Here is a 26,545-nt window from a genome sequence, read left to right on the forward strand (position 1 = left end):
CATTTTACCAATAGTTTTCGTGCTATCGAAATGCCAGTTGCAGCACCCCTTATGGTCAGAATGTCAGGAAATTTGGCATCCAAAGAATGTGGTGAAATTTAAACCTTTAGATCACAAGATAGTGGGAAGTGAAGTTTAAACATGTAGGTCACAAGATTGGTAGTGAAGTTTAAACCTTTAGGTCACAAGATAGTGGGTAGCGAAGCCCTTGATTTTTGCCTTGAACATTATTCATTAGATGACGCTACTCCACAAATGAGTCGTAATGAGCTGGGGTCATGCACCCTCCTACAGGCCAACTTGCAATCAAAATCTTCATTATTGGCGAAACGGTTGGGCAAAAGGCCTTTGATCCTACCCCGTTTTAAGGGGTGTTAACATGAAGAGACACGTGCACATAGGAACACAAACCTTAAATGTTGTATCAGCCATGTGGGGCTACTATCAAGTCTAAGGAAATGATATTCAACCAAAAATCTGTGAAAAAAAGGAAGACAAAAATACAACTTTGATAGATGTGTGGTCATGTGGTCAAGAAGCTTGACTAAAATAGGATTTATTTCATTGGATAAGACCTGTGAACCACAGTCATAAATAGTTTGACACCTTGATATGAACCACAAAAAGTCTCACATTTGACAATACAGATTTGCTTCCTGAACTTTCCATTACATTACTACCATTCTGGCATCGTTTCTTAACACATGTATGACATCAAGAAGTCAGAAATGCATCATTTGACAGCATAAATATTAGGCTTGATTTATTTCATAGTGGTCTCTGGAGTGGTGAAGGGCAGATGGTGCTTGAGTCTTTTCAAACCAGCGTTAAGCTGCTCTGCCAGCTGGCTGCTGATGACCGAGCTACAAATAGCTGTCAGTGTTATATCCAGCACTGCAACCTGCACAAAAAAGATGTAATTCCAGAAACTACAGGTATCCCTTTTATGCACTACAAGTAACTGGAATACATTGCTTACATAGGTGGTTCTTCCAGTGCAGCCAGTCTATGATGACCCAATTGTATTGAAAGAATGCTGGATTATATTACGTAAGGAAAATTAAAATTTTAAATGACAGGTGAAAATGTGATTCCCAGGGATCAGGGCAAGCCTGGCATGCTTTCTTCATGGCGTCATTTATTTTGTAGAATTTCTCTCTAGGAATACAGTAGGCTATTTTGAGTGCATTTGTCAATAAATATTACGGCAAAATCCTAGATAGGTGTAGGGATGGATCATGGTAATGCTTTGTTTTAGATTTATATCGTTTTCTTTGGAACAACACAAAAAAACAGAGAAGAAATGCCAAGTATGATATATGTCCACACAGAACTCAAAAAAATGCATTGCAAAAAACTTGCAAACACCACCAACGGCCCAGATGAAGCTTGACAACACACTAACTGGTGTTTTTTGGCAGTTTGCCAAATCAATACATTGATAGTAGTGAGTAAAGTTTCCTTTTTCCGCCAATTGCAAATATCCCACGATTGTCAGAGAAAACGGACATATGACTCCACTGTCAGTAGAACGAATACCATCGCGAACTTTACCATACCAGTTTAGTGGGATTAAGGTTCTCGCGCTGGAACCATTGGGCTGGAACATGGCCACAACGGGAGCTAGAGGGAAACAAACATGATGCAGTAGGTGGCAGCAACGCTCAGAGTACGCGTTCATTAACAGGAAGAAGGAGTAAAGACTAGCTAAGTCCATTGCTAATAAATATGACTGATCCTGATCTGAAACCGGTGAGTCCAATTACATAAATTTGGTCAACTTCTTCGATGTGATAACTTGTATCAAGAGGCAACACACTGATGTTAGCCATGATAGATCAACACGTTACGCCGTGAGTCTAACAGCTAGCAAGTACGCTTGGTGAAATGTATCCTGCTCCGTGGTCCTTTCAATCGCTTGTTTTCTATCATTTCAGGTTGTCATCAGGCGTAATCATTCATATTGGCACTACTGAGTAGTGGCGTGCTGATGTTATTTTTCTATTTATTAACAAACAGACCGCTCGTTATATCTAAGCCTTCTAACATAGGATAGCATAGTTAGATACATATTAACAGAGCTGTGTCGACTTTGTCTATTTTCCCTAGTTTCACTCAAACCACATTTCTTCCGAATACTGTTATAAATGAATACACGTTCATTAATGACACTTACTCCCTGGGTTAGATTAGGGAAACTAGAGGCGAATTTTGGTAAGATTACCTGGACAGTAAAATGAAAGCTAACGTCAACAAGGGACATGTTAAACCCCTTAGCAGCGTTTCTTTATTGTAATCCTCTTAGTCACTAAGCAACGAGCAAGCTTCTATCAAACATAGTCAATGTCATCCATTGCCTGAAGATGAGGAGAGATGCTAGAGTTGTGGGGTGCGTGGACTACCCATAGCTACCTGATAGAAATCCATTTCTGTGAGCTACCCCGTGCAGATCAAAGCAGAGCAGAAGACAAACAGTCTTTCATTCAAACTGGAAGCTCGCTGCATGGAAATAAAGTCAAATATTAGATAATTTAACGCAATACAGTGCATAAAAAGAGAAACAGACAAAGGAAATGAAGGAGAGAGAGAGCTGTGTAAAGACAGGATTAAAAGATAGGGAGAGAGGAGTGTGCGACTGGGAAGCTGATAAAGACATAAAATTTGATGTGGTTAAAGATAGACAGAGACGGAGAGAGAGAAAGGCAGAGAGCTAAGGAATTAAAGAGGACACGCAGTTGAGGTGGATAAGATGGGGAGAGACAGAATAGAAAGAAAGAAAGTGGTTGAAAGGTAGTTGCTATGGTAATTGTGGTTGTTACTGTTGTTGATTGCTAGGGTGTTGGCAGAGTAGTAATTGCAATTGTTATGGTTTTACTTGAGTAGTTGGGTTTGTTGCTGTGGTGGTTGCTAGGGCGTTGGTATGGTAGTTATGGCTGTTGCTATGGTGGTGCTAGGGTGTCGCTATGGCACTCAATGTGATTGCTAGGGTATAGCCTAACTATGGTAGTGGTTGCTAAAGTGTTTGTTTAGTAGTTAAAGTGGTTGGTAGGGTGTCGTTATGCAACTCAAGGTGGTTGTTCGAGTTTTAGGATGGTAGTTGAGGTTGTTACTATGTTGGTTCCTAGGTGTCGCAATGGTAATCTGTGTGGTTGCTAAGCGGTGATTGAAAGAGAGAGTGTTGATACGGTAGTTGAAGTTTTTGCAAGGGTGGTTGCTAAGTTGTCACTATGGTAGTCAAGGTAGTTGAGATTTTTGTAATGGTGGTCGCTAGGGTAGTTATGGTGATTGCTAAGGTGTTATAAGGGTGGTTTAGGTGGTTGCTAGAGTGTTGATATTTTAGTTCAGGCCATAGGTTTTCGTTATGGCAGTGGTTGCTTGGATGCTGCTAGAATAATTGAGGGTCTTGCTTGGGGGTTGCCAGGGTTGTCATGGTAAATGTTTTGGTAAACAAAGTGGTTGGTGTGCTGGTTGCTAGGGCGTTGCTCGGTTAGTCACAGGTGGTTGCTAGCATGTTGCTAGGGTAATTGAGGTGGTTGCGAGGGTGTTGCTAGAGCAGTCATGGTGGTTGCTATGGTAGTTGAAGTGGTTACTGTGTTTGTTGCTATTGGTGGTTGCTAGGGTATCACTATGTTATAGTAACTGTGCCTTTTCTTCCTTTTGTCCTTTTTTCAATTTCAGGAGGGTCAACATATAAATTCTGAGAAGAAACTACGATCCAAGAAAGGTATTCTGTACATTTGTATGTAAAAAGTAGCTTATCTTTTTGCTTCACAGAGATCACATAAACTGTTATGTTAACAAAACATGTTTTGAGGAAGACCGTGTGTCCTCCTTACGGACGTATGTTTCATGAGCCTGTTTTCATTCTGAAGTTAAGTGCTGTGGGAGTGAGCGGAGCACTTAGGGGAGAATATGAGTAAATGCTCACAAATGGGAGAATACTGTCAGTGCCGCTGGTTCTTTGGTCCAGAGAGAAGCTCACTGAGCTAATGATGGAAGTAGGACCCAAGTGCAAGATGTTTGCAGGAAAGTCTTTTAATTAGGGATGCACCGATACCGATACCAGTATCGGGTAGATACTTCGTTAAAATACTCGTACTCGTACTCGTTTTAAATTACCGATACCAAAAACCGATACTCAGTGTGTAACGCGTGTGTTTTCTTCTCCTCTACTGTCTATGCCTGCCAGGTGTGAGAGCGCCGAGTTGCATTGAGGCCGAGAGCGGTATTGCAGACATATAAGTTGAGGTTGAACTTGCAGTTTAAATCAATTCAATAACAGCTTGGATACGATGTGTGGAGGTGGCTTGCGTAAGCTAACGGTTTCGCTAGAGATTTTAAACTTAACACGTACAACCTCCAGTAAAGGTAAGTGCTATCTTTGGCTATTTTATGTTTTGCAGTTAACTTAGAACTGCTGTTACATAGGCAAAGTGTAGGGGCTAGCCTACTGTCTGTCTTTAGCGACGCTGCGCCTAAAACATATTATTGCCATTTGCTACGGTTGATTGACGGGGACGGGAATGTATTTGTTTTCTCCTTTTTACCCGGGCGCATTTAGGTCTCGAAAGGAGGACATGAGGGTAAAAGAGGACGTGAGGGTAAAAGAGGACGTCTGCCTTGTATGTGTTTCAGGAATCTTGTTGACTTGCTAGTTTGTCATAAACACCCGCTAGCAAGTAGCCGCTAGCAAGACATCCCGTTAGCGATGTTAGCAAGGTTGTTTTAACACTCTTGGACATTGATGCTAGTATTACGTTTTTTTTCCGTTTTTCCGCCTGATGCTAATATTAAGTGCTCTTGCGTTAACTTATTTGCAATGTTATTGTGATAGCTATGTTGGCTAGGTTGCAAACAACTTCCCTAACACAGTCACACATCAGGCAAGTGTCAATTTGGCTGCAAGAACGTAGCCCAGTTCATTGTCAACATTAAACTTACTCTAGTAAGAAATCGCTATACCGTTGTGCTGCCTTAACGGCGATTTGGACTCATTTTAAGATAAATTATGACAGGAGTAAGGCACAGTGTAAGATCTGCACTGTTACAGTGTCGAGGGGCGGAAAGGAATGTACTTCGTTTGACACAAGCAATTTGATTAAACATCTGAAGACGCACCATAGTGCGAAGCACACAAAGTTCACTCATGCCAGTGGCACAAGAGACCAAAGCAACCAATCTTTACTGACGTCTTTCAAAATAAAAAACCGCGCACGCACACAGACAGACAGAGAGAGAGAGAGAGAAGGGGAGGAAGAGAGTTGTTGATCCTTTTGTAACTGAACTGTGCTCATGTTCTTATTCAGGATAGTTCTGTTCACTTTTTGTTAAGCAGACTGTGTTGTTAACTATGCAGCAAATTAAATTGCCATCTGTCTATATTTACATTTGGTCTAATGTGATGATATTGACTCTTTTTTTTTGTTTAAACCAGAAAGCTCTGTTTATTTTTGGCTTGGGATAGCCTTCTGTTAATGTTGTACTATAGGCTTGACATAACCTGCAGAGGATAAAATAAAATCTTTCATGGAAACCAAATCTTGGAAGTATCTGTATCGGTACTCGGTATCGGCAAGTACACAAATAAAAATACTCGTACTCGTATCGGTTTGTAAAAAAGTGGTATCGGTGCATCCCTACTTTTAATCACTTCTCAAAACAGGGAAGATCCAAACGCTCAGAAGATAGTCAAAAACAGAAAGCCAGAGCAGAGAAGTTGATCTTAAACAACACGAGACTAGGAAAAACAAAAGATTTACAAAGACTGTGACTAGACTGTGAAACTGGATCTAGCAAACGTGATTGACATAAGAGCCCTGAGAGACTCGAGCCTTGAGAGACTTAAAACACAAAACATGAAAGCTAGAACCCAGTAATGACCCGAACACAAACGAGTATGTAATGGAAAAGAACACAAAAAGCAACCGGGTATAAATACAACACTTAATGAGTCATGTTAACAATTAACCAGCAAACAGACAGGTGGCAACAATGAATGGTAAACCAACACAGGAAGTCAACAAAAGCACATGAACACAGGAAGCACATGTACAAACATAACCACACCAAAAGCCTCTCTAGTTGGCGGCCTCTAGAGGCCCGGAGGTCCCAAATCGTGACAAATACAGCCCTAAGCACAGGTCCTTCTTATGTTTATTTTAGCAGTGCTGCACTTTATCTGCAAATTATTCTGCTCCTTGCACTTCAGGTTAGATGCAAACTTAATTTGATCGTGTTTGTACTATGCACACTGACTGAATCTCCCATTCTACCACATCCAAAAGGTGGTCTACTGGATTCAGCTCCAGTGAGTGGGAAGGCCACTGTAGAACATTGAACTGATTGTCATGTTCGTGAAACCAGTTTGATGTTTTTTTGCTTTGTGACACGGTGCATTATCATGCTGAATCTAGCCAATTAGAGGATAGTACCCGTACATTTTGGCGCATGGTCAGCAACAATACTCGAATAGGCAGTGGCATTCAAGCCAAAAATGTAATTTCATCAAGCAACAAACCCAATATTAAACTTTGATAATGGCAAGAGACAACGGGTCTTGCACTTTAAGTAGATCAGCTTATATAAATGTTTGAAATGTTATTGTTTGTAAATTATAAACCAGTTCATATGGATTTTTAATACTCTGTCAGTGTTAGCAAGCTGTATGGCTGGCTATATACGCTAGCCAAAGCTAAGCCTTTTATCCTGAAAACATGCCCACTGCTCCAAAAATAGGCTACACACTGGAGATACTGGCTACACAATGTAACAGATATTGTAAGAATTATTTTGCATCTATTTCAGAGTAGTAGGCTTATTTTTAAGATTATTATTCTTGCTATTGGGAGGTAAAATCCATGAGATTCAGTGTCACGTATGTGTGACATAAGAAATGTTGTCCATCAGTCTCACAGATAAAATCAGACTAGACAGGTATGGTCCTGGTCCAAGACACAGAGTACAGAGAGGAAGAGCCAGAGGAAGAACGACAGAGAGGAGAGAGGGTTTAACTCTGGTGAAATTTGACCAGATCCATTGATTGTCACAGAATTGAATGAACTCTTCTTAAACGGTATATGGTTTCTGTTTGAGAAGATGGACAGCTAGGGATGGGCATGGGTAACGTTACTCTTCCATGGCGGTCAAAGACTTTGTTCACATTCTTTTCTGGAAACCTGGGCTGTTGAAATGGTACTGGAGTAATAGGCAGTGGGCAGAATCACGCAGGCCAGAACAGACATTCCCCTCTGGAACTGAAATTTGAAATGGATATATTATCTATAACATTGTGGTCGGAGAAAGGATATATTATCTATAACATTGTGGTCGGAGAAGCCAGAATTTCATGTTTCCTTAATCTCTGATGACATCCTGGAGGCCACATTTGTGATTTTGAGTTTAGTCTAGCGTCTGGTCAAAGGTCATAGTTTTTTTTGTCAGTAACAAAGAGACATCCAAAGTGTGAAGGAGATAGATTGTACTTCTGTCCTATATTTAGGCCCAATTTACACACAGGTTTTCGCGATGTCGGCACAGCCGACATCTGTACACCGACAGCTTTATTCAGCGTCTAAACACAAATGTAACTGTCGGTGTGCCGATGTCGGCCGAATTTCAGCCAACAGCCCCGTACCATTCGCCCGACAGCCCATCGGGAGTCCCCGACATCTTCAAAGTAAGTGTAAACGCGACCCGACATCTGTAAGGCATGTTACAGACAGTGTTGCTAGGCAACATCGCTATCAACAGAGGCAAACTGAGAAACTTCCTGCGGTGTGTGTAAATGCGCCCCGACATCTACGCGCAGATGTCGCGCAGATGTCGCCGACATCGCGAAAACCTGTGTGTAAATTGGGCCTTAGTCATGTTTAATTAAGTATTTTTCCTGTCCACTTAAGTGTGTTTTCTGTTTTCTGTTCAGCACCAGAGCTACCAATACTGGAAAAGAGGAACTGGTTGATCCATTTACACTACATTCGCAAAGACTATGAGACCTGCAAGGTGAGATCTTTCTATTCTGATTCTGGAGTCTATTTCTTGTGTGTTCAATCTTTTCCATTCTGATTCCGGAGTCTATTTCTAGTGTGTTCAATCTTTTCTATTCTGATTCCGGAGTCTATCTCTAGTGTGTTCAATCTTCTCTATTCTGATTCTGGAGTCTATCTCTAGTGTGTTCACTCTTGTCTGTTCCACTCAGAAATGGATGGAATGAATGTATAATGATGACAATAATTATTATTAGAGATTATGTGCATTTTAAGAACTTATGTGCAACATTTGGCGGTTCTATGCCTGTATACATTCATGAAAGAAAAACTGGTAAGATGAAGACAAATCTACAGGTACTGAAGGTTCTCTGCTGAAGAGCCCACATGATCATGTAACACAGGCTGCCATGCCATCATGTTATGGCTGTTGTCACAACTTCTGATGAACAGATTCATTAATTTTAAACAAACCTTCATGATATCATCATGACATCTGCCATGGCCTCTTTATGATGAGGTCATGTCGGTTTTTTGATACAGGGTTCCCCAGAAGCATGTAGCATGTTTGGCCTATATTGGCAATGCCACCTAGTTAGACGACTAGTGAATAGCATTGCTATAGTAGGCCTACAACCATTGTAAGAGCATAATTATGTATCTACAGTGGCATTTAAAATAAACACTAATGTATGTATGGGAAAACCATTTCAAAAAGAAAATTGTTGAGCTTCTTAAAAATGTCTAATTAAGCAATAAGCCCCAAGAGGCCGTGCTTTGCGCTGATTTTAGAACAGGTAAGGGAGTTGTTAGGCACGACGCGAAGCGGAGTGCCGTTAAACCCCCTTACCTGTTCTAAAATCAGCGCAAAGCACGGACTCGCGGGGCTTATTGCTTTTCTAAACCTGTTACTACACATATTTGATATGGTTTCATAAATAAAGACAATTCAATTTAAGAAACAATAGTTTAATGATAAACCGTCATTGTTCCGCCACTAAAAATTATGGTTCCTAAATAAATCGTTGCCACGCAACCCTTGAAGCAACGCAACAGCCAGATGGAACACTGGGTATGAAATGCGCTGTATGAATGCCTTGCCATTCGCTGCGCAGTAATATGGAATGTAATCAGGTCAAATTGTAAGGTAATGCTGGATTTTACAACGGCTTTTAGCCAATCACAATCAAGGATTTGAACAATCAGGTTTAGAAGGTGTATTTTGGAACAGTTCAACAACTCTGGGTGAAAGACCCTTGTTTTCAGGTACACCAAAGTTATATGTGGGTATTTTTGAAAGACTATTTCTATAATGTACATGGGAGGCTCCATTGATTCCTTGGTGTGTCAAACCACATTTTGAGGTGGTCAGATACAGATTCAAGGGATCTGATCACTTTTCCATCGCAGTGTGTCCTAGATTCAGGTTCATCTGGTTTTGCCTTGTAGTCAAATGCTATCTGGTCATTATGCAGGCAGATAGAATTTGGCTTGGTCTTCTTTACCTCTGGCAGAAATGCTGAGACATCTTAAATATTGGAAAGGATAAGAGCAGCCCAGTATCGTGGATAAAGTATTTAACATTTTGAACAAACTTTGATTATTTCCCCAGGCCATCATCAGAGAGCAGCTGCGAGAGACCCAGGGCATGTGTGAATATGCAATTTATGTTCAAGGTTTGTATATATTTTTCTTTCAAAAGCACAGTTTGATAAGATGTTTTAAGTGAATGGTGGGTAATGGCCAATGTTTCACTAGTAAGGAGAAGGGCTTCACGTAAAAGGATTTTTCAATACATTATGCTAAACAACAAAAAGAAAAGGACAGTTAATGAAAATGACTAGTTGTGAGACTGTCCCACCAAGTGTATAGGTTTATTTATTGTATGCAGACAATAAGGGTAGTTTGTGTCCTCTTATCTCTCTAGTTGTTTAGTTATTATGTTGGTATTGTGCCCAGCGCACTGGCAACCTGTGAATCTAACGTTTCCTACGTCAAGGGAGTATAGGTCCAATGTAAACATCCAGGCATGAAGCCCTTTAATGATCTGATTTCTGTATGCCTATATTAGGTTGTCAGTTGTTTGTCCCTTTAAACTGCTGTTGCTTTTTTAAGCATTATAACTCGGGTCTAATACAGAACCTTTCCATTTAATCTTTAATGCAAGCAAATGTTTTCAATGGTATGATGTCAGATGTTGTAGTTGTGTATCTCTGTTGGCTGAAATGGTCCACTGATTTCAGAGGAATCCCTCTCTTTGTCTTGCCTAGCCCTCATCCTGCGCCTGGAAGGGAAGATTCAACAGTCTCTAGAACTCTTCCAGAGCTGCGCCATCCTCAACCCCACCAGTTCTGATAACCTCAAACAAGTGGCCAGATCGCTGTATGTGACATATTCAGAGGGGTGCTTTGACACTTTGAAACATCTTTATTTACTGAATCTTAATACTTAATACTTCTTTGTTCTCTGTAAAGTTTTCTCTTTGGAAAGCATAAAGCGGCAATAGAGGTTTACAATGAAGCTGCGCGGCTTAATCAGAAAGACTGGGTGAGTCTGACTGCAACTGCTTGCACTCACAAATGAGAAATTCTGTACTACAACCAGTACTTTGAAATGCTGGTTCTTGCCCTTCTTTACTATTAATTCCATATATTGCATGTATATACCTTCTTTTATGTTTCATGGAATCATGTATGAATCATGTAGCAAGTGTGCTTATATGTTCTATCCTCTCATACGTGTATGAATCCACCTGCATGTGTGCTTATATGTTCTATCCTCTCATACGTGTATGAATCCACCTGCATGTGTGCTTATATGTTCTATCCTCTCATACGTGTATGAATCCACCTGCATGTGTGCTTATATGTTCTATCCTCTCATACGTGTATGAATCCACCTGCATGTGTGCTTATATGTTCTATCCTCTCATACGTGTATGAATCCATCTGCTTGCTCTAGATTCTGTCTTCCCCTTCCATCCTCCCTTCCCCTCCTTTGAAAAGGGAGTTTTTCCTTGCCCCAGCCACCTAAGTGCTGTAGAATCGCCTAGAGACAATTTGAATCGTTATTGGCGCTTTATAAATAGTTTGGAATTCAGTTGAATAAAACAATATTAGGCTTTTTGATTTTAAATATACTTACTGTTTGTTGATTCTACAGCACAGTTGGCAGCAATAAAACTAACCAGCTTAGAAACTGATACATCATTTAGAGAGATATTCCACAACATCCTGCTGTGAAAGAACTTACTTTTTTGCAGGTTTTCACCCTGGACCACAAAACTACACTGAATAGCCAGAGTGTTTAGAGGAAATAAGTGTGTTGATATGTCCCTTACTTGATCTGAAAAATGTATTAAAAAAAAAAAAAAATAATAAAAGAACAAAGAAAAACTTCTGAATCTGAAAAAAAAAACATTTTGATTGTCTAATATGTGTACTTAACCTGATTATCTCTATTTGCAGGAGATAAACCACAATCTGGGTGTGTGCTACATGTACACCAAAGACTTCAGAAATGTAAGTTGCAATAGGTGTTATAGGGTGTGTAAAATCAGGTTGCAATAGGTGTTATATGGTGTGTAAAATCAGGTTTCGAGAGGTGTAATAGGGTTTGTGAAATCAGGTTTCCATGAATAGGTCACAACTGTTCTTGATGTTTTTTCTTCCAGGCAGAAGAGCAACTGAATAGAGCCCTCCTATTAAACAAACATGACTTGACTTATATGATGCTCGGAAAAATCTGCTTGCTTGAGGGCGATACTGCAAAAGCCATCGACGTGTACAAGTTAGCTATTGAGTAAGTAACACTGACATCTCCTTGCATTATGAATGAAATAGTTGGAAAGCTATTTCCTACATTTACTACATGTAATCATTTTAAAATGTGCTTTGTGTTGGGTGTGGTTAGTGTGCATATGAGGGGTGAGTTACATAACCAAATATCCACTTTCTCATGGTTATCGTCCGGGGTTTGTTAGGTACCAAGCCACTCTCCCAGCTGGTTAAACATAAGAGAGACTTAACTGATTAAGAGTAGGGCAGATACTAAGGTGTGTGTGTGTGTGTGTGTGTGTGTGTGTGTGTGTGTGTGTGTGTGTGTGTGTGTGTGTGTGTGTGTGTGTGTGTAACCAAACAAACCAACCAAACTCAGAGAGATGATGTTTACCTTCTCTCCAGCGTCCATCATAAGTCTTGACAGGCAAGCCTGCCTGTGTGATTTTATTCTTTTCCGTTGTGTTCCATTTGGTTAATTTAGAGAAAACAAACACAAAAAAACACTTGCCATGGAGCTAGGCTTCCCCACCTCCATCTAGACTGACCAGCCGTGAGATCACATCCTGTAAAAAAAATGTAATGGCCTATTGTAATAAAAAAAACTACCCGTCACTTTTTGATTGACATGTTGGTTTGACAGACATTTTGTAAATTTTTAGCTTTCAACCAGCCTTCTCCAGCTTAGGAACCATCTTAACGGTGGGCAGTTGCCAGTGTGATGAACTTATGTATATATAAAATCGAGGAGACTAACATCAGCCAAATAGATAGCTATCATTGTATGCAAATTACGCTCTTCCATTTAAACCGTTAAAGGTTATTTAGATATTTAGCTAGCATAGCAACTGGAGCAAAGCAACCAGGAAACACGTTTGCTGCAAAGGGTCATTGGTTCAGAGTGATCGCAACCACTTTCAGGTTTTGATAAATGGCTTCACATAGACAATAAACCATCCTGAGAGATAATGAGATGATATTAACATTAGTGAATGAGAAAAAGTTCCTCTAATAAGAAATGTTTTTATATTTATGAATGATATTAACATTAGTGAATGAGAAGAAGTTACTCTGATAAGAAATGTTATTATATTTATGAATGAAATTAACATTAGTGAATGAGAAGAAGTTACTCTGATCAGAAATGTTATTATAATTTATTATATTTATGATATTAATATTAGTGCTGTCAAGCGATTAAAATATTCAATCGCGATTAATCGCATTTTTGTCATGGTTAACTCAAAATTAATCGCAATTAATCGCACATTTTTATTTATTCTAAATGTCCCTTCAATATTTTTTTTACATAATTTTTATTTTAATGCTCTTATCAACATGAAAAGTGGATTGGCTTGCTTAATGCAATGTTTTATTTGATTGAAAAACAACATTGCCAAACATGGCGGTACAAAATAAAATTATAAAGTGCACATTTCAGATAAACAAGGACTGCCTATAGTGCAGTTAAACCATGGCTGAATATTTCCTTTTTTCAAGTTTGCTGTGATCATAGAAGTCAGGTCTCTTATTTCAAAAACAATGAACCGTAACAGTTAGGTTACCAATAAAAGGTAAGCCTACTACTTCTGTGCTTTCAGCCAGCTGCCTGTTGACATTTTCTGACAATAGTGAAGCTTGCTTCTTTTGCACAACACAACTTTTAAAGGTAAACTTTCTATTCAGAAGCTTTTTATCATCCATTTCGCCGTATCACGCTGACCATTAACTCAAACGTAACGTTAGCCTACTACCAGTGGCGGTTCTAGACCATTTTTACTAGGGGGGCCAAGGAGGGGCCAGGGTTTAACCTGGGGGGCACATAAAAAAACCGCAAAAAATGATATTTAAAGATTATAAACTTGAATTATTTTAAAAACATATAAACATTTATTACTTAACTTAACATTATAACAATGAGTTCAGGTGCAAGAGAGGTAGGGCCATAAAAAATGAAAATGAAAAATACAGTACAGGGTGCAAATACAGAGCATCAATTCAACGTTTGACACTGTGTGGGCGGGAACCAAAGCAGGACGGGATCTTCTCTGATTGGTCCTGATTTGACAGCAGGAGAGTCTCATATTCACGACAACTGTTTACCAAAACTCCGTTAAGTAGCTACATATGTCTTTGTATGGTGAAGACTGCCATTTAATGACGAACCGAAGTAACGGTACAAATTAAACCTGTTTTGATTAAATACTAGTAGTGATTGTGGCATTTGACCCAGGATCACTTTATTAATTCCAGGAAAAAGAGTCCGTTATCTGCCCCTCATATCATTAAATGTTATTGTGTAGCTGCTAGCTAGCCTACTGCTGATCTAAGATTCCTGCGCTAGCAAGACGCCTTTGCTTGTATTGCTAACTGTTGTAGGTTGCAGTGTTGAAAGCAGTGAAAACACCCTGATCATGGGATACATTCAATTACAACATTGAAGTCAACTTTGAAAACTCAGCTACATCAGTAAGCAATCAAAGGCTTCTTGCTAGCGCAGGAATCTAAAGCAAGATAGTAGCTAGATATATGTTACCTACTGGCAGATAACAGCGACTATGTCACGAGAACTGACTCTTTTTTTATCCTGGAATTAATAAAGGGATCGTGAAAGACTGTATGACCCACACGAATTCTTGTCGTCATGAAATCAAATTTGTTCAGTTCGTCTATGACAGTTTGAATACACATAAGATCTGGGAAAGTCAACAGGCATAGGATATTTTGGTTCTTGAAAATAGCGCTGTGGTTATTTGTCCTTCTTCCCTGCCTTCATGTGGCAGAAAAATCAACAGCTCAGCCGGTAGACAGTTGTGATCACTATGGCACAGGCAGACTACCAGCTCCTCTTAAGAACCAGCGATCCATTAATGAAAGAGAGCGAGCCAAACATTTCAATCGTAGCTCCTCTCTCCAACAAGCACATGGCAAACAAACTACAGTGATCTGGTGCGCCGCTTTAATTTACCCATGTAGAACGTTGCGTCGCATTAGTACCGCTTTTGGCGCTCGGGTGTAAAATCATAATAAATTCATATTTTTTTTATTTGGTCAGCAAGGGGTGGCCGCAGGGGTGGCCGTTAACGCCGTTAATAACGCGTTAAACTGACAGCACTAATAAATATTAGTGAATGACAAAATGTTACTCTGGTAATAAATGTTATCATATTTATGATATTAACATTAGTGAATGAGAAGAAATTACACTGCTAATAAATGTAATAATATTTATGATATTAACATTAGTGAATGAGAAGAAATTACACTGGTAATAAATGTAATTATATTTATGATATTAACATTAGTGAATGAGAAGAGGTTTCCATGCACCTTGCTCTTCTGAAACAGGTTAATTAAATGGTTGTGATTCCCACTGCAAGCATGTCAGAAGATTAGAGTTCAGGGTACAAGGGCGCCAGGGAACAATTAACAATTCCAACATGCCATAACACTTAATAAACGCTCAAGAAAAGGTTTTCACTGTGAGTGGGATATTTGTGTGTGGGAAGGGGGTGTAGGTGTAGTATTTTTGCTGGAAATGCCCATTCCTACTTCATGCAACTATGAAATGGCTAATAGCGCTTGCACCACAACTACATAGCAACGCCCCCTAATGCCCCCCTAATCATATAAGGGCAGGTGATGGGGTTTGTGCAAATAATCGGGATCAATGGACCAATAGGATTCATTTAACCTGTAAATGTAATAATCCTATCATTATAATTACTCTAAAACATCTAATAATCTAAAAGCAATGTACTGTTCGAGTGTTTATATAAAGTACGGTAGGCGTAATGCTGCAAGCGGTGCGGCTTTGTAGTTTACCAAAGTCGAACTAAGACATTTTGACAGAGCGCCGTGTACCACACAAAATCGCTTCAAGGTCAGTAAACACAACCAGAATTAATCCATATATAAGGCGCTCCGGATTATAAGGCGCACTGTCGTTTTTTGAGAAAATTAAAGGCTTTTAAGTGCGCCTTATAGTCCGGAAAATACGGTATGTGATATCCATGTGATCTTTTTCTGGACTGTGAAAACTAGATGTTCGGGAAGAGTGTTCTCAATCAATCGTAAAATATAAGACAAAAATAAGAAAACATTGGTGAATCTCAGAAATCAGTGGGTTCTAACCAAATCAGAACAAATTGTGGATATGAACAAAATGAACAGGAAATGTGTTTGTGTATGGCAGGGGTGTCAAACTGAAACACACAGAGGGCCAAAATAAAAAAATGGGTATAAGACGAGGCCCGGACAGTGGGGCAAGCGTTCCCTAAATTGACGTATGCTACCAACGCGGGGACAGTGCATTGTTGGACTTGCAGTATTTGTGATGGATACTTAATTAATCCTGAGGGAAAATTAGGTAAACCAAATAAAATTTCACCGTTGCTCATTCCAATCAATGGAACTTTTTGCAACATTCTGAGGAGCTGGCGGGCCAGATTAAATGGCTTGTCGGGCCTGATCAGGCCCGCGGGCCTTGAGTTTGACACATGTGGTGTATGGCCTCCTGCATGAGGCCCAATGTCTGATGATAATGTGCTATTTAAATCAATACAGTTAGGATATGGGGAGAGCAAAAGGGATTCACATCACCATGTGTTCATTGTCTTTCATTTGAGCTTGAGACTTGTTAAGTGAAATACAGTAAAGTCATTGTTGTCTCTTTAGGTCGTCTCCTGAGAACACAGATTTCTTGGCCACACTTGGACTACTCTACATGCAGGTGAGCATTCTTAAATATATATCAGTGATATATGACTTTAATTTAAAGAGGCTTTACAGGACTATCAACAAACACCATAGCAGGCATTGAGAAAAGCTTACTATGTAGTGCGCCTGTGTTTTTTGGTGATGTATTTGTGATGTTACGGGAGCTATAAAAGCTCTTCTTATATTGTTATGTGTTATTTAAACCAGAGCACAAAACCATAATGAATAGTCTGGGTGGCAAGTGGCAGTGAAGTGTGTGTTGTATCACCTGCAGATGTTACCTAGCTACCGACACACACATTCCCTAGAGAACTGTAACAGCAGTGAATTCATCCTTACATTTCCATTTCATTTGTGTCTTTTCTTTATATTGAAGAAAGGGAAATATCAAAAAGCTTTTGAATACCTTGGAAATGCTCTGACTTATGATCCCAACCATTACAAGGTAGGTGAAACATTTTTCTGTCTTATTTGTTTCTGTCTTATTTTGTTTTTATTTGTGTAAAAGTCTGGCAGCTAATGTTAATGCTTCCCCAGGCTATCCTAGCAGCAGGAAGTATGATGCAGACACACGGGGACTTTGATGTGGCCATGAATAAGTACCGTATTGCTGCCTACTCGGTCCCTGAGAGCCCTCCGCTGTGGAACAACATTGGCATGTGCTTCTTTGGGAAGAAGAAATATGTAGCTGTAAGTGGTTGGAACATGAATCCATCTCTATCTTGAATATCCAACTCTTCCCTTTCTTGTAATTGATTGATGCCCTATGATGAAGATTATGATGATATTCTCTGACCTTCATTACCCCCTTTACCCTCTTTTCAAGGCCATCAGTTGTCTCAAGAGGGCTAACTATCTGTCTCCATTTGACTGGAAGATCTTGTACAACTTAGGGCTGCTGCACCTGACCATGCAGCAGTATGCCTCTGCGTTTCACTTCCTCAGTGCTGCCATCAACCTCCACCCTAAGATGGGGGAACTCTACATGCTCCTGGCAGGTTAGGAGAACCTCTGTGAACCTACAGCACCTACTGAGGGACCAGAAGCTGTGTGTTTGTGTGTGTGTGTGTGTGTATCTGTGTGTGTGTGTGTGTGTGTGTGTGTGTGTGTGTGTTTGTGTGTGTGAGAGAGTGTGTGTGTGTGTAAGGTGTGTGTGTGTGTGCGTGTGCGTGAGCATGTGCGTTTGCGTGAGTGTGTGTGTGTGTGTGTGTGTGGACTCTTGTCCTCCATAAAGGACCCCCACCCCCATGATGTGCTGTGTTAAATGGCTCAGCTGGCCTAGACTGTACAGAAATGGACTTCTAGTGATTGAGAAAATGACTTTCAATTAGAGAAGTGCTCAACTAAAACACTGTATATTCTACATACATTACCTTGCTTTAGACAAAATAGCTTGATATGAGAGCAATTGGTGTAATAGTTTTGTGTTTTTTTCAAGCTGCAATGCATCCTCTTTTGCTCAGAAGGCTATGTGTGTGTACACAGTACACAGTACACCGCAGGAGGGTGGGTGAATTAGGCTTCCATTAGTCTGCATTATGGCTCTTAATAAGGTAGTTAGAAAACACTATAGATGGCTAACCATATATACAAATATAATTGGATGCAGTGCAGGGACCTAAACTATGTTCCAAACTAAACTCAACAGAGAAGTGCTACTTTCAAGAGCCCTTTCCTCTGTCATAGTTGCATTGACCAATCTGGATGATGTGGAGAACGCACGTCGGTCCTACGAGCAGGCGGCACTTTTGGATGGGTATGTTTGAACCAGATGTTGAATAATGAGTATTTTTGGTGTGGAATGGTATTGAAACAATGCTTTATTTTTCCCATAGGTCCAACCCTTTAGTAAACTTGAACTTTGCAGTTCTCTTGTACAACCAAGGAGAGAAGAAGGAGGCCCTGCAGCAGTACCAGGAGATGGAGGAGAAGGTCAATTCGCTTCTGGAAAACAAAAGCAGCATAGAATTTGATACAGAGGTAAAATGTGTACAGACTGATAACCATTCCTGTTTAAACAAAGGATCAACAGCTGTCTACTTGTTATGTAAAAGGTGAATTTTTACTAGGGAGTTTTTTCAGTGTCATTGTTGTCAAATTTCAATTTTCCGTTGTTCTCAGGATAACAGGCTTGAATTGTACAATGAAATTCTTACATCTGTGAAACTCACTGCTGTCATTGTGTTGCGATAGTGTCAAGCCAACATCATATTCTTTCACTCTCCCTGAGCACAATAGCACATTTCTTAATTCAGTCCCACAGATACAGATACAGAAATCAAACAGTTGAGTAGGTACAAAAACAACTGTTATTGTTATTGACAAGTGTACAAGTGTACTCTCTTCTGCCCTGACTGAGCCTGATCCTGCACTCTCACTTGAAGACAATGTACACTGCTACAACCACACTCTTCAAGATGGCCTAGACAGGTTTGCCCCTGAAAGAACGCGGCTGGTGTCCTTCCAGCGCTCAGCCCCCTGGTTCACTGACCATCTCAGAGCCCTTAAGTCGGAGGGTCGAAGAATTGAGCGCAGATTTAGGCGAACTGGCTTAACTGTCCACAAGCTGTACTTCAGAGAACATCAGAAAATGTATTCCTCTGCTCTTAGAGCTACCAGGGCATCATACTACTCCACTCTCATTGACTCTGGCCATAATAACCCAAGGCACCTGTTCTCCACTATAAATCAGATGCTCAAACCTTGCAGCTCCTCCACCAACACTCCCTCCTCTGATGACTGCAACCGCTTCATGGACTTTTTCAAAACAAAGGTCGATAACATCAGGCGCAACATCAACCCGGACCAATCTGATCCTCCCTTGGATCTTGCCCCCTGTGATGGCCCGGCCCTTGATCATTTTGCTGAGGTCACCCAAGCTGAGCTGTCCAGCATTGTTTTAAAAATTAACTCCTCCACCAGCTCTTTGGATCCCATCCCTACATCTCTATTGAAAGCTTGCCTCACAGCCATTGTCCCCACTGCAACCCACATAATAAACATATCCCTATCTACTGGTGAAGTTGCCCCCTCCCTCAAACTGGCAGCGATCAAACCTGTGCTTAAAAAGCACAATCTGGACCCTGAGGACCTCTCAAACTACCGTCCCATCTCAAACCTCCCCTTCCTAGCAAAGGTCCTGGAAAAGGTTGTCTCCCTCCAGCTGCATAACCATCTCCACTCCCATCAGCTTTATGAATCCTTCCAGTCTGGTTTCAGACCTTCCCATAGCACCGAAACTGCTTCCTCTTGATCACATTTCAGAGGTTTTTTATGGGATTCAGGTCTCGAAATTGGGCTGGCCATGACAGGGTCCTGATCTGGTGGTACTCCATCCACACCTTTACTGGCCTGGCTGTGTGGCATGGAGCATTGCCCTGCTGGAAAAAACACTTCTCAGAGTTGGGGAACATGGGCAAAGCTGAAAATTGGACTGCTCTGACAAACACATGGTCGTCTGATGGTTAGACGGAGACCTGGAGAGGCCTACAAGCCACAGAGTCTTGCACCTACTGAGAAATTGGACTCATCAGAGAAGACGAACTTAGAAGACCCTCCAGTCCGCTTTGGTTCAATCCTTATGGTCTTTTACAAACCTCAGCCAGGGAAAGTACAACGTTTCCTTTTGCTCTGACAATGTTCCCCAACTCTGAGAAGTGTTTTTTCCAGCAGGGCAATGCTCCATGCCACACAGCCAGGCCAGTAAAGGTGTGGATGGAGTACCACCAGATCAGGACCCTGTCATGGCCAGCCCAATTTCGAGACCTGAATCCCATAAAAAAACTCTGAAATGTGATCAAGAGGAAGATGGATGGTCACAAGCCATGAAAAGATAGTAAAACCAGAGAAACTGATAATTTTGAAGTGGTCTCTTAATTTTTTCCGCGGCTGTATATACATATACATATATATAGTATTATTGAACAGCTGCCATGTTATTCATTATTTAGTTGTATGCTGTATGGCTCACTACTTGGCCCTTGCTTGACATAAAACAAATTTAAATGTATCTTTATTTTAATGCTTCTTTGTGCTGTGGTAGAAGTTTGGAACGTGAAAGGCTAGTCAAAAAGGCTTGTCAATTTTCATTGAAATTATTGAAGGTAGAAAATTGCATCTGGCACAATTTAAAGAATGCATCTCTGTAATAAACAGAGTAATAAACAAAGAAAATTGTTTGTTATTTTCCAGTAATTACATAAATATAGCGTGACTGACATTACTGTCTGTGACCATTGCAACCATGTCATCACCACTTGTCGACTAATAATCAGTCCACAAGCCAACACTTTGCATATCTCTGCTTGCAGCTTAGGTTGGCAGAGTCAAGTATTAGAGCTCTAAATGGTTCTAATATTTATGAAATACTGGAAATAACTTAAATGAGTTAGTCTTCCATCATGATGTTTTGTGCCTTTCCTAATTCTCTTACTAGAGGTTATGAGTCACTTATCCATAGCAGACCAAACCCCAGGTCATCTATTAGTGCTTACAGGGCTGCTGATGAAATATGTAATGCCAGTCACATGTAGATAGAGGTAGTGCCAGTAGACCCACTGATGATGACTGCAAGGAACAAGTGGGAGTGCAGGTCTGAAGGAGCTCTTTGATGCAGGCAGGGGAAAGATTATGAAGATTCATTCATTCAATTTTAAATTTAATTTATTGTAATACAGGGAGTCAATGTCATTGAATCAGCAGTCTTGAGATGTTTTGTAGATGGAAAAAGGCAATCCGAGAGACAATGTTAATGTGACCGGAGAAGGAAAGAGGATACATAAAGCTGTGTATCATCAGCATAGCAGTGAAAATGGATACCATAGTGCCAAAAAATGTTGCCCAGAGGGAGGGGGTAAATAATAAATTAGAGTGGCCAAACACTGAACCCTGTAGAACTCCATGGTGAAGTGCTGTTTCTTATATCAATAGTGATTGCAGACGATGCAGAATTTTTTATACAAGAGTGCTGCCCCCTGATGAATGAATGGTACATTGTATCTAACAAGTTGCAGCAACTTTTGCACATTTTCTATGTATTTTTAAGTACTTGTGTGAGCCTTGCATCTACAACTGTATTCGCATTCGGAGTATGAATAGTTTTATTGAGTCTTACTTTTAAAAAAACAGCGTTGGAATTTGCAACGTAGGTACTTAAATTGAAGAAGAACAGAAACATTACAGAAACAACTAGATAAATCAAGTATTTAAACTGTACCTTCACAATATATTTGAATATTGACTTAGCAGTGTTATTGTTAATGACACATCCCTGTGCTTCATGGTAGTTAATTGACATGGCTCAGAAGCTAGGATCAGCCCTCCAGTCTGGAGAGAACGTTTTATGGACCAGACCCACCAAAGATGGAAAAGCCAGCCAACACCTGACCTCCAACCGAACCACCACTCCTCAGCAGCGCCTAGGCACCAATCAAGCCTTGGGGCAGGCTATGTCCTCAGCAGCAGGATATAGCAAGAGTATCCAACAGACTACAGGTGTGTATGCTGTGGTTCATGCCATCTCAATGCTTTGAAGTCTGGCATAAACACTCACAAACTCTCTTCTGCCAAAGTCTTGTATTTTGCACAGTGTTGGTGTGCTGTGCTATAAGAAAAGGACATTTGCAGTCATACTGATGTTCCTTCTTTAACTATAAATTAGAGGGATTTATTAAAACAAACATTAGAATGCCTGACTGTAAAAATCTACTTAAGTGTATTGAAATGAAAATCCAGGGATGAAGAGATCACTTGCCCGGACGCCCCTTTCTGATATGTACCACGGGTAAAATCCAGAGATCAAGCCCCAGAGCATGCTAGTTAACCAGATTTGACCATATACCAGCAATGAACAGGTAAGCTGAAGGAAACCTATACAAAGTGATGCAAATGACTTGATCTTCTTGGATAATCTTACCTTCAGGCACAAACATCCTTTTGTATTATGCTTTATTTTTATCAATCTACAAGTAGTCAAATCAACCAGTTGTGGCACACGTCTGTTTCCTGGTCCCCATTTCATCATTGTCGTCTCCTCCAGGGCAAACTAAACATTTGGCATAGAAAGCTGACAGTGACATTTCTGTGTGAAATAATGGTCTTGGCTATCTAATGTGACAGGCTCGCATGTGCTCCACATCACAGAGCGGTAGCCAGGGGGAGAGTACAATATCTCTGTATACAGTATAGAGAAAGCTCTCCTAATTATATACCTTTTGAAAGCCACGCAAACTTTGAATTTTATTTTGAGATTTTAAATTGAACAGTGAAAGGGGTCAGCAATGTTTACTAGGTTAAAAAGCAAGAAAAACGTGCAGCAATCAGGGATACACGACAAAACAGAGTCGTAGCTGTTCCCCTGCTAACAATGGCGGCCAGATGCTGATGTAATGTCTCATGAAGACACATTCGATCTGGTCTTGATTCTTAGAGAGTTGAGACATTTTCGACTGGATAATAAGACTCAGCTTGAGGACATCAAAGAGGAAATAACAAAAATAAATACTAGACTGGAGGATTGTAAAGGCGGAGAAAGGATTCAGAACACATAGGATATCCTGTCAGAAATGCTGAAAGATACAAGCCCAGATGGAAGCTAAAACCGATCAAGAGGGCCTCTCCAGAAAGTATCCGACTATATGGAATTCCAGAAAGGGGAGTGAAGGACTTTCCGGTGACTCTATAAATCGAGAAAGTCCATCACACACTTGGACCACAGCCACCGTCGGATTCTCAGCCGAGATCCATTCGAGAGGGGGGACCTGCCTTGGAGCCGTTTGCTGCATGCTTGTGTAGGATCGTAAGAGAGACATCTTACTTGGAAGTCGTTCAAGTGCATTTTTATTAGTTTTTTTATGTTGAGTGTTCAACTCTTGTTTGTTTGCAGACGTTTTTTATGGTGAAGGGAAAGCTTTTCACATATATGGTGGAAATATCATATGATGTAACCTAAATACAAGGTATAATAAGGTATTTCTTTCTTAATTTCTTAGAATTAGACAAATGATTTCGGATCTTGACTTAATGGACTGGGTATGTTAACCCTAAACAGTCAAATTTTTGTTGAATGGTTAAAAGAACTTGACGATGTCTTTTTATTTATTTTGACTGCCGCGCGACAGCGCACGAAATTTGTTTGTAACATATATTAATGTGTGATAAATCATTTTAAAGCTAAAAGTATGGAGTGAGAGAGAGAGAGAGAGAGAGAGAGAGAACTAAGTTCTCTGTTTGCTACAAATGATGTTAGAGGTGGGATGGCATGCCGCAAGGTCATCGGAGGCGTGCCCGTAAAACTGTATGAAGGGAACATGGGCTTTGGGCAAAGTCTACCATGGGGAGCGGCTCAAAGCCCTTATGGCCATGTTACATGTAGTAGACCCCAGTGCTTAGGATGGAAATGATAAGCTGAGAGAAGGCAGAACTTTCCCTGACCATTTCAAAGAGCGCTGCAAAGCTCTGTATCAGCCCTTTCAAAATGTGTCCATTGAAAGAGAAAGCCCAGATCTGGAATTTGTCAATATATTAAAAGGTCCAACTCTCCTGGCTTGTAGGCCTCTTGGCCCTTTCCCTCTTGGTCTCACACCTCTCCCTCTCGCTGGTCTTGGGTTGGCTGGCAGATTTTCAGGAGCACCTTCATAGCTGCTCTCCTCGTGGCTAATATTGCCATTACCTAAGCTGAAAATCAATTCAGATCAGAAAAAGGAACAGTTCATTTTTCTATTCTTCATTTACACACACACACATATATATATATAAAACAATTGGGTTCTAGCGCGTAATTTAGCTGTTTCTGATTGGACGAGAGACGTTCCATGCTATAGGTTATTCTTCAACAAACCTACAGTTACGGGACTTTTCACAGCTAAAAATAAATCACTCCGCGATGAAACATTTGCATTGATGATAACCGTTAATTCAAAGTTTTTAAAATTCCAAACCAAGACGTTGACAATGGAACTATTTTTTGTTGCGGAGAAACAATGGCGAAATAAACCATTTTTAATCAATAACTTCGTGTTGAAATGTTAATTTGTTGACTGTAGAATTGTTTTATAAAAGCAATATAGCACTCGTGGGAGTGGGGTAGGTAAGGGATAATCCCACGGGTGTTGTTGCCTACGCCACTCGGCCTGGCGGCCTCGGTGGCTACGGCCGAACACCATCCGTGGGATTATCCCTTACCTACCCCACTCCCACGAGTGCTATATTGCTTTAATATACATATATATACAGTGCCACTTGAAAGTATGTGAACCCCTTGAGCACTAAGAGTTTTCTGTTGTTTTACCATGATTTTTTATTTTTTTTCATCACCAATTTTCCATAGATGAAATGTCAGGTTTATGTCTATCATTTGCATGTACTTGTTTGGAGGGAATAGTTTGAGTAGCCAAAAAACGACATGAAACATGGAATGGGTCCAGGACCCATGTACATTTACCCCAGATGCTGCCAGAGAGGTCCGAAACTCTTTAGAGGTGATGTGTGGGTTGACTTTTACCTGATTTATTCTTCCTCTGGTGCTTCTTGGTGATGGTCTTGATGGGCGTCCACTCCTAGGCAGAGATGCGGTCATGTTCAATGCCCTCCATTTCTAAATTATTTGTCTTGGAAGGATGGATGGAGCTCTTTTGGAGATGGTCTTATAGCTTTCCCAAGACTGATGGGCTGTCAGTACCTTCTTCCTGGTGTTCTCGGATATCTCGTTTCCTCTCGGCATGGTGGATCTGTGTGGGTACACCTTGGTACTACAGTAGTTTGGTTGGTTTCCTCTCTCTTTTAAAACCTTTCCCTAAGGATGACTCAGTTGATCGGTTTGCTTAATTGACTAATTAAGCACCCAAATAAGTTTCATCGAATCTGTTACCTGCTTGACTTTACCAATTCAGCTGGGGGTTCACTTACTTTTGAAATGGACTAATTCCATGTTTCATGTAGTTTTTTGGCTACTCAAACAATTCCCTCCAAACAAGTATATGCAAATGATAAACATAAACCTGACATTTCATCTATGGAAAATTGGTGATGAAAAAAAATGAAAAATCATGGTAAAACAACAGAAAACTCTTAGTGCTCAAGGGGTTCACATACTTTCAAGTGGCACTGTATATACACATCAAATCCCGTCACAAACGGTTTCCTGGATGTTTCTGCTGCCAAAATAAGGCCCACAGTAGTTCCAGAAAATGAAATAGAATTATGGAAATAAAGGAAATATGAAATATGGAAATAAAGCCAATATATTGTTACATCTTTGATGCTTAGTTACTTGAATAGTTTGTTTTTCAAAATTCCTAAATGACATCCAGTGTTTTAAACCGTAGGGGCATCATCCATTGCCTTGGAACCCGATGCAGAGCCCGGCATGAACAGCACACCACCAGAATCCCCCGGGGCCGAAGACTCTTCTGACGTCGATGAACCTAAAACTACATAGTAGTCATCCCAGTGAAAATGAGTGACTATAGAGTTTTACAGAGAGAAAAACCTTTGTACAAAATGGTATAATTTATGGGGTTGTAAACTAGGAGTACTCTTTGCTTATTGTAGGCATCTATGCTATTCAGATGTTTTGGATACACATGTGTCAGACACATTTATAAGGGCAGGACCTAAAACAGCTTTTAATTGTATTTGGCTTTGTGTTAATTGGTTATCCTTAATATTGTTTTAATTATTTCCTAAAAATGTCCTTGTAAAATCAATATTACAGTACTGAGTAAATCATTTACCCTCTTAACTTTGATGTACCAGTCTCCTTGAGCATTTCAGTATTTCGTTATTTTGTATTTGTTTGGATAGTTGGTACAGGTACATTATGCTTACACTTGTGGTGCTTTTGTTCATTCACTTTCTAAAGTGTATAAAAAGTTTTAGGTCATGTAGTTGAACTGGACCTTGATTTGAACTGCAATGGACCCGCACTGATGATGACATGCATGGTACTACATCATGTCATTATTTGTTACAATTGCACTATTGTAAAATAAACAATAAAATATGAATTGTAAGTTATTGTTGGTAATTGTATCCATTTGTACTCCATTTGGATATCATTTGAACAAA

General features: G+C 40.2%; 1 protein-coding gene across 1 annotated transcript; it reads left to right on the forward strand.

Annotated features, from left to right (window-relative positions):
* The first annotated feature begins 1,707 nt into the window (after nucleotides 1-1,707).
* Nucleotides 1,708-26,370, forward strand: bbs4 (Bardet-Biedl syndrome 4). Its single transcript, XM_080842259.1, has 16 exons — nucleotides 1,708-1,752; nucleotides 3,679-3,724; nucleotides 7,922-8,001; nucleotides 9,598-9,661; nucleotides 10,256-10,367; nucleotides 10,460-10,532; nucleotides 11,453-11,506; nucleotides 11,659-11,786; nucleotides 16,439-16,493; nucleotides 16,857-16,925; nucleotides 17,018-17,170; nucleotides 17,307-17,478; nucleotides 18,167-18,236; nucleotides 18,316-18,460; nucleotides 21,766-21,973; nucleotides 25,804-26,370. The coding sequence occupies exons 1-16, from the start codon at nucleotides 1,729-1,731 to the stop codon at nucleotides 25,914-25,916; spliced, it is 1,566 nt and encodes a 521-aa protein (XP_080698385.1). The 5' UTR covers nucleotides 1,708-1,728; the 3' UTR covers nucleotides 25,917-26,370.
* Nucleotides 26,371-26,545: the final 175 nt, after the last annotated feature.

Source organism: Sprattus sprattus (assembly GCF_963457725.1).
Source record: "Sprattus sprattus genome assembly, chromosome: 7".
Lineage (NCBI taxonomy): Eukaryota > Metazoa > Chordata > Actinopteri > Clupeiformes > Clupeidae > Sprattus > Sprattus sprattus.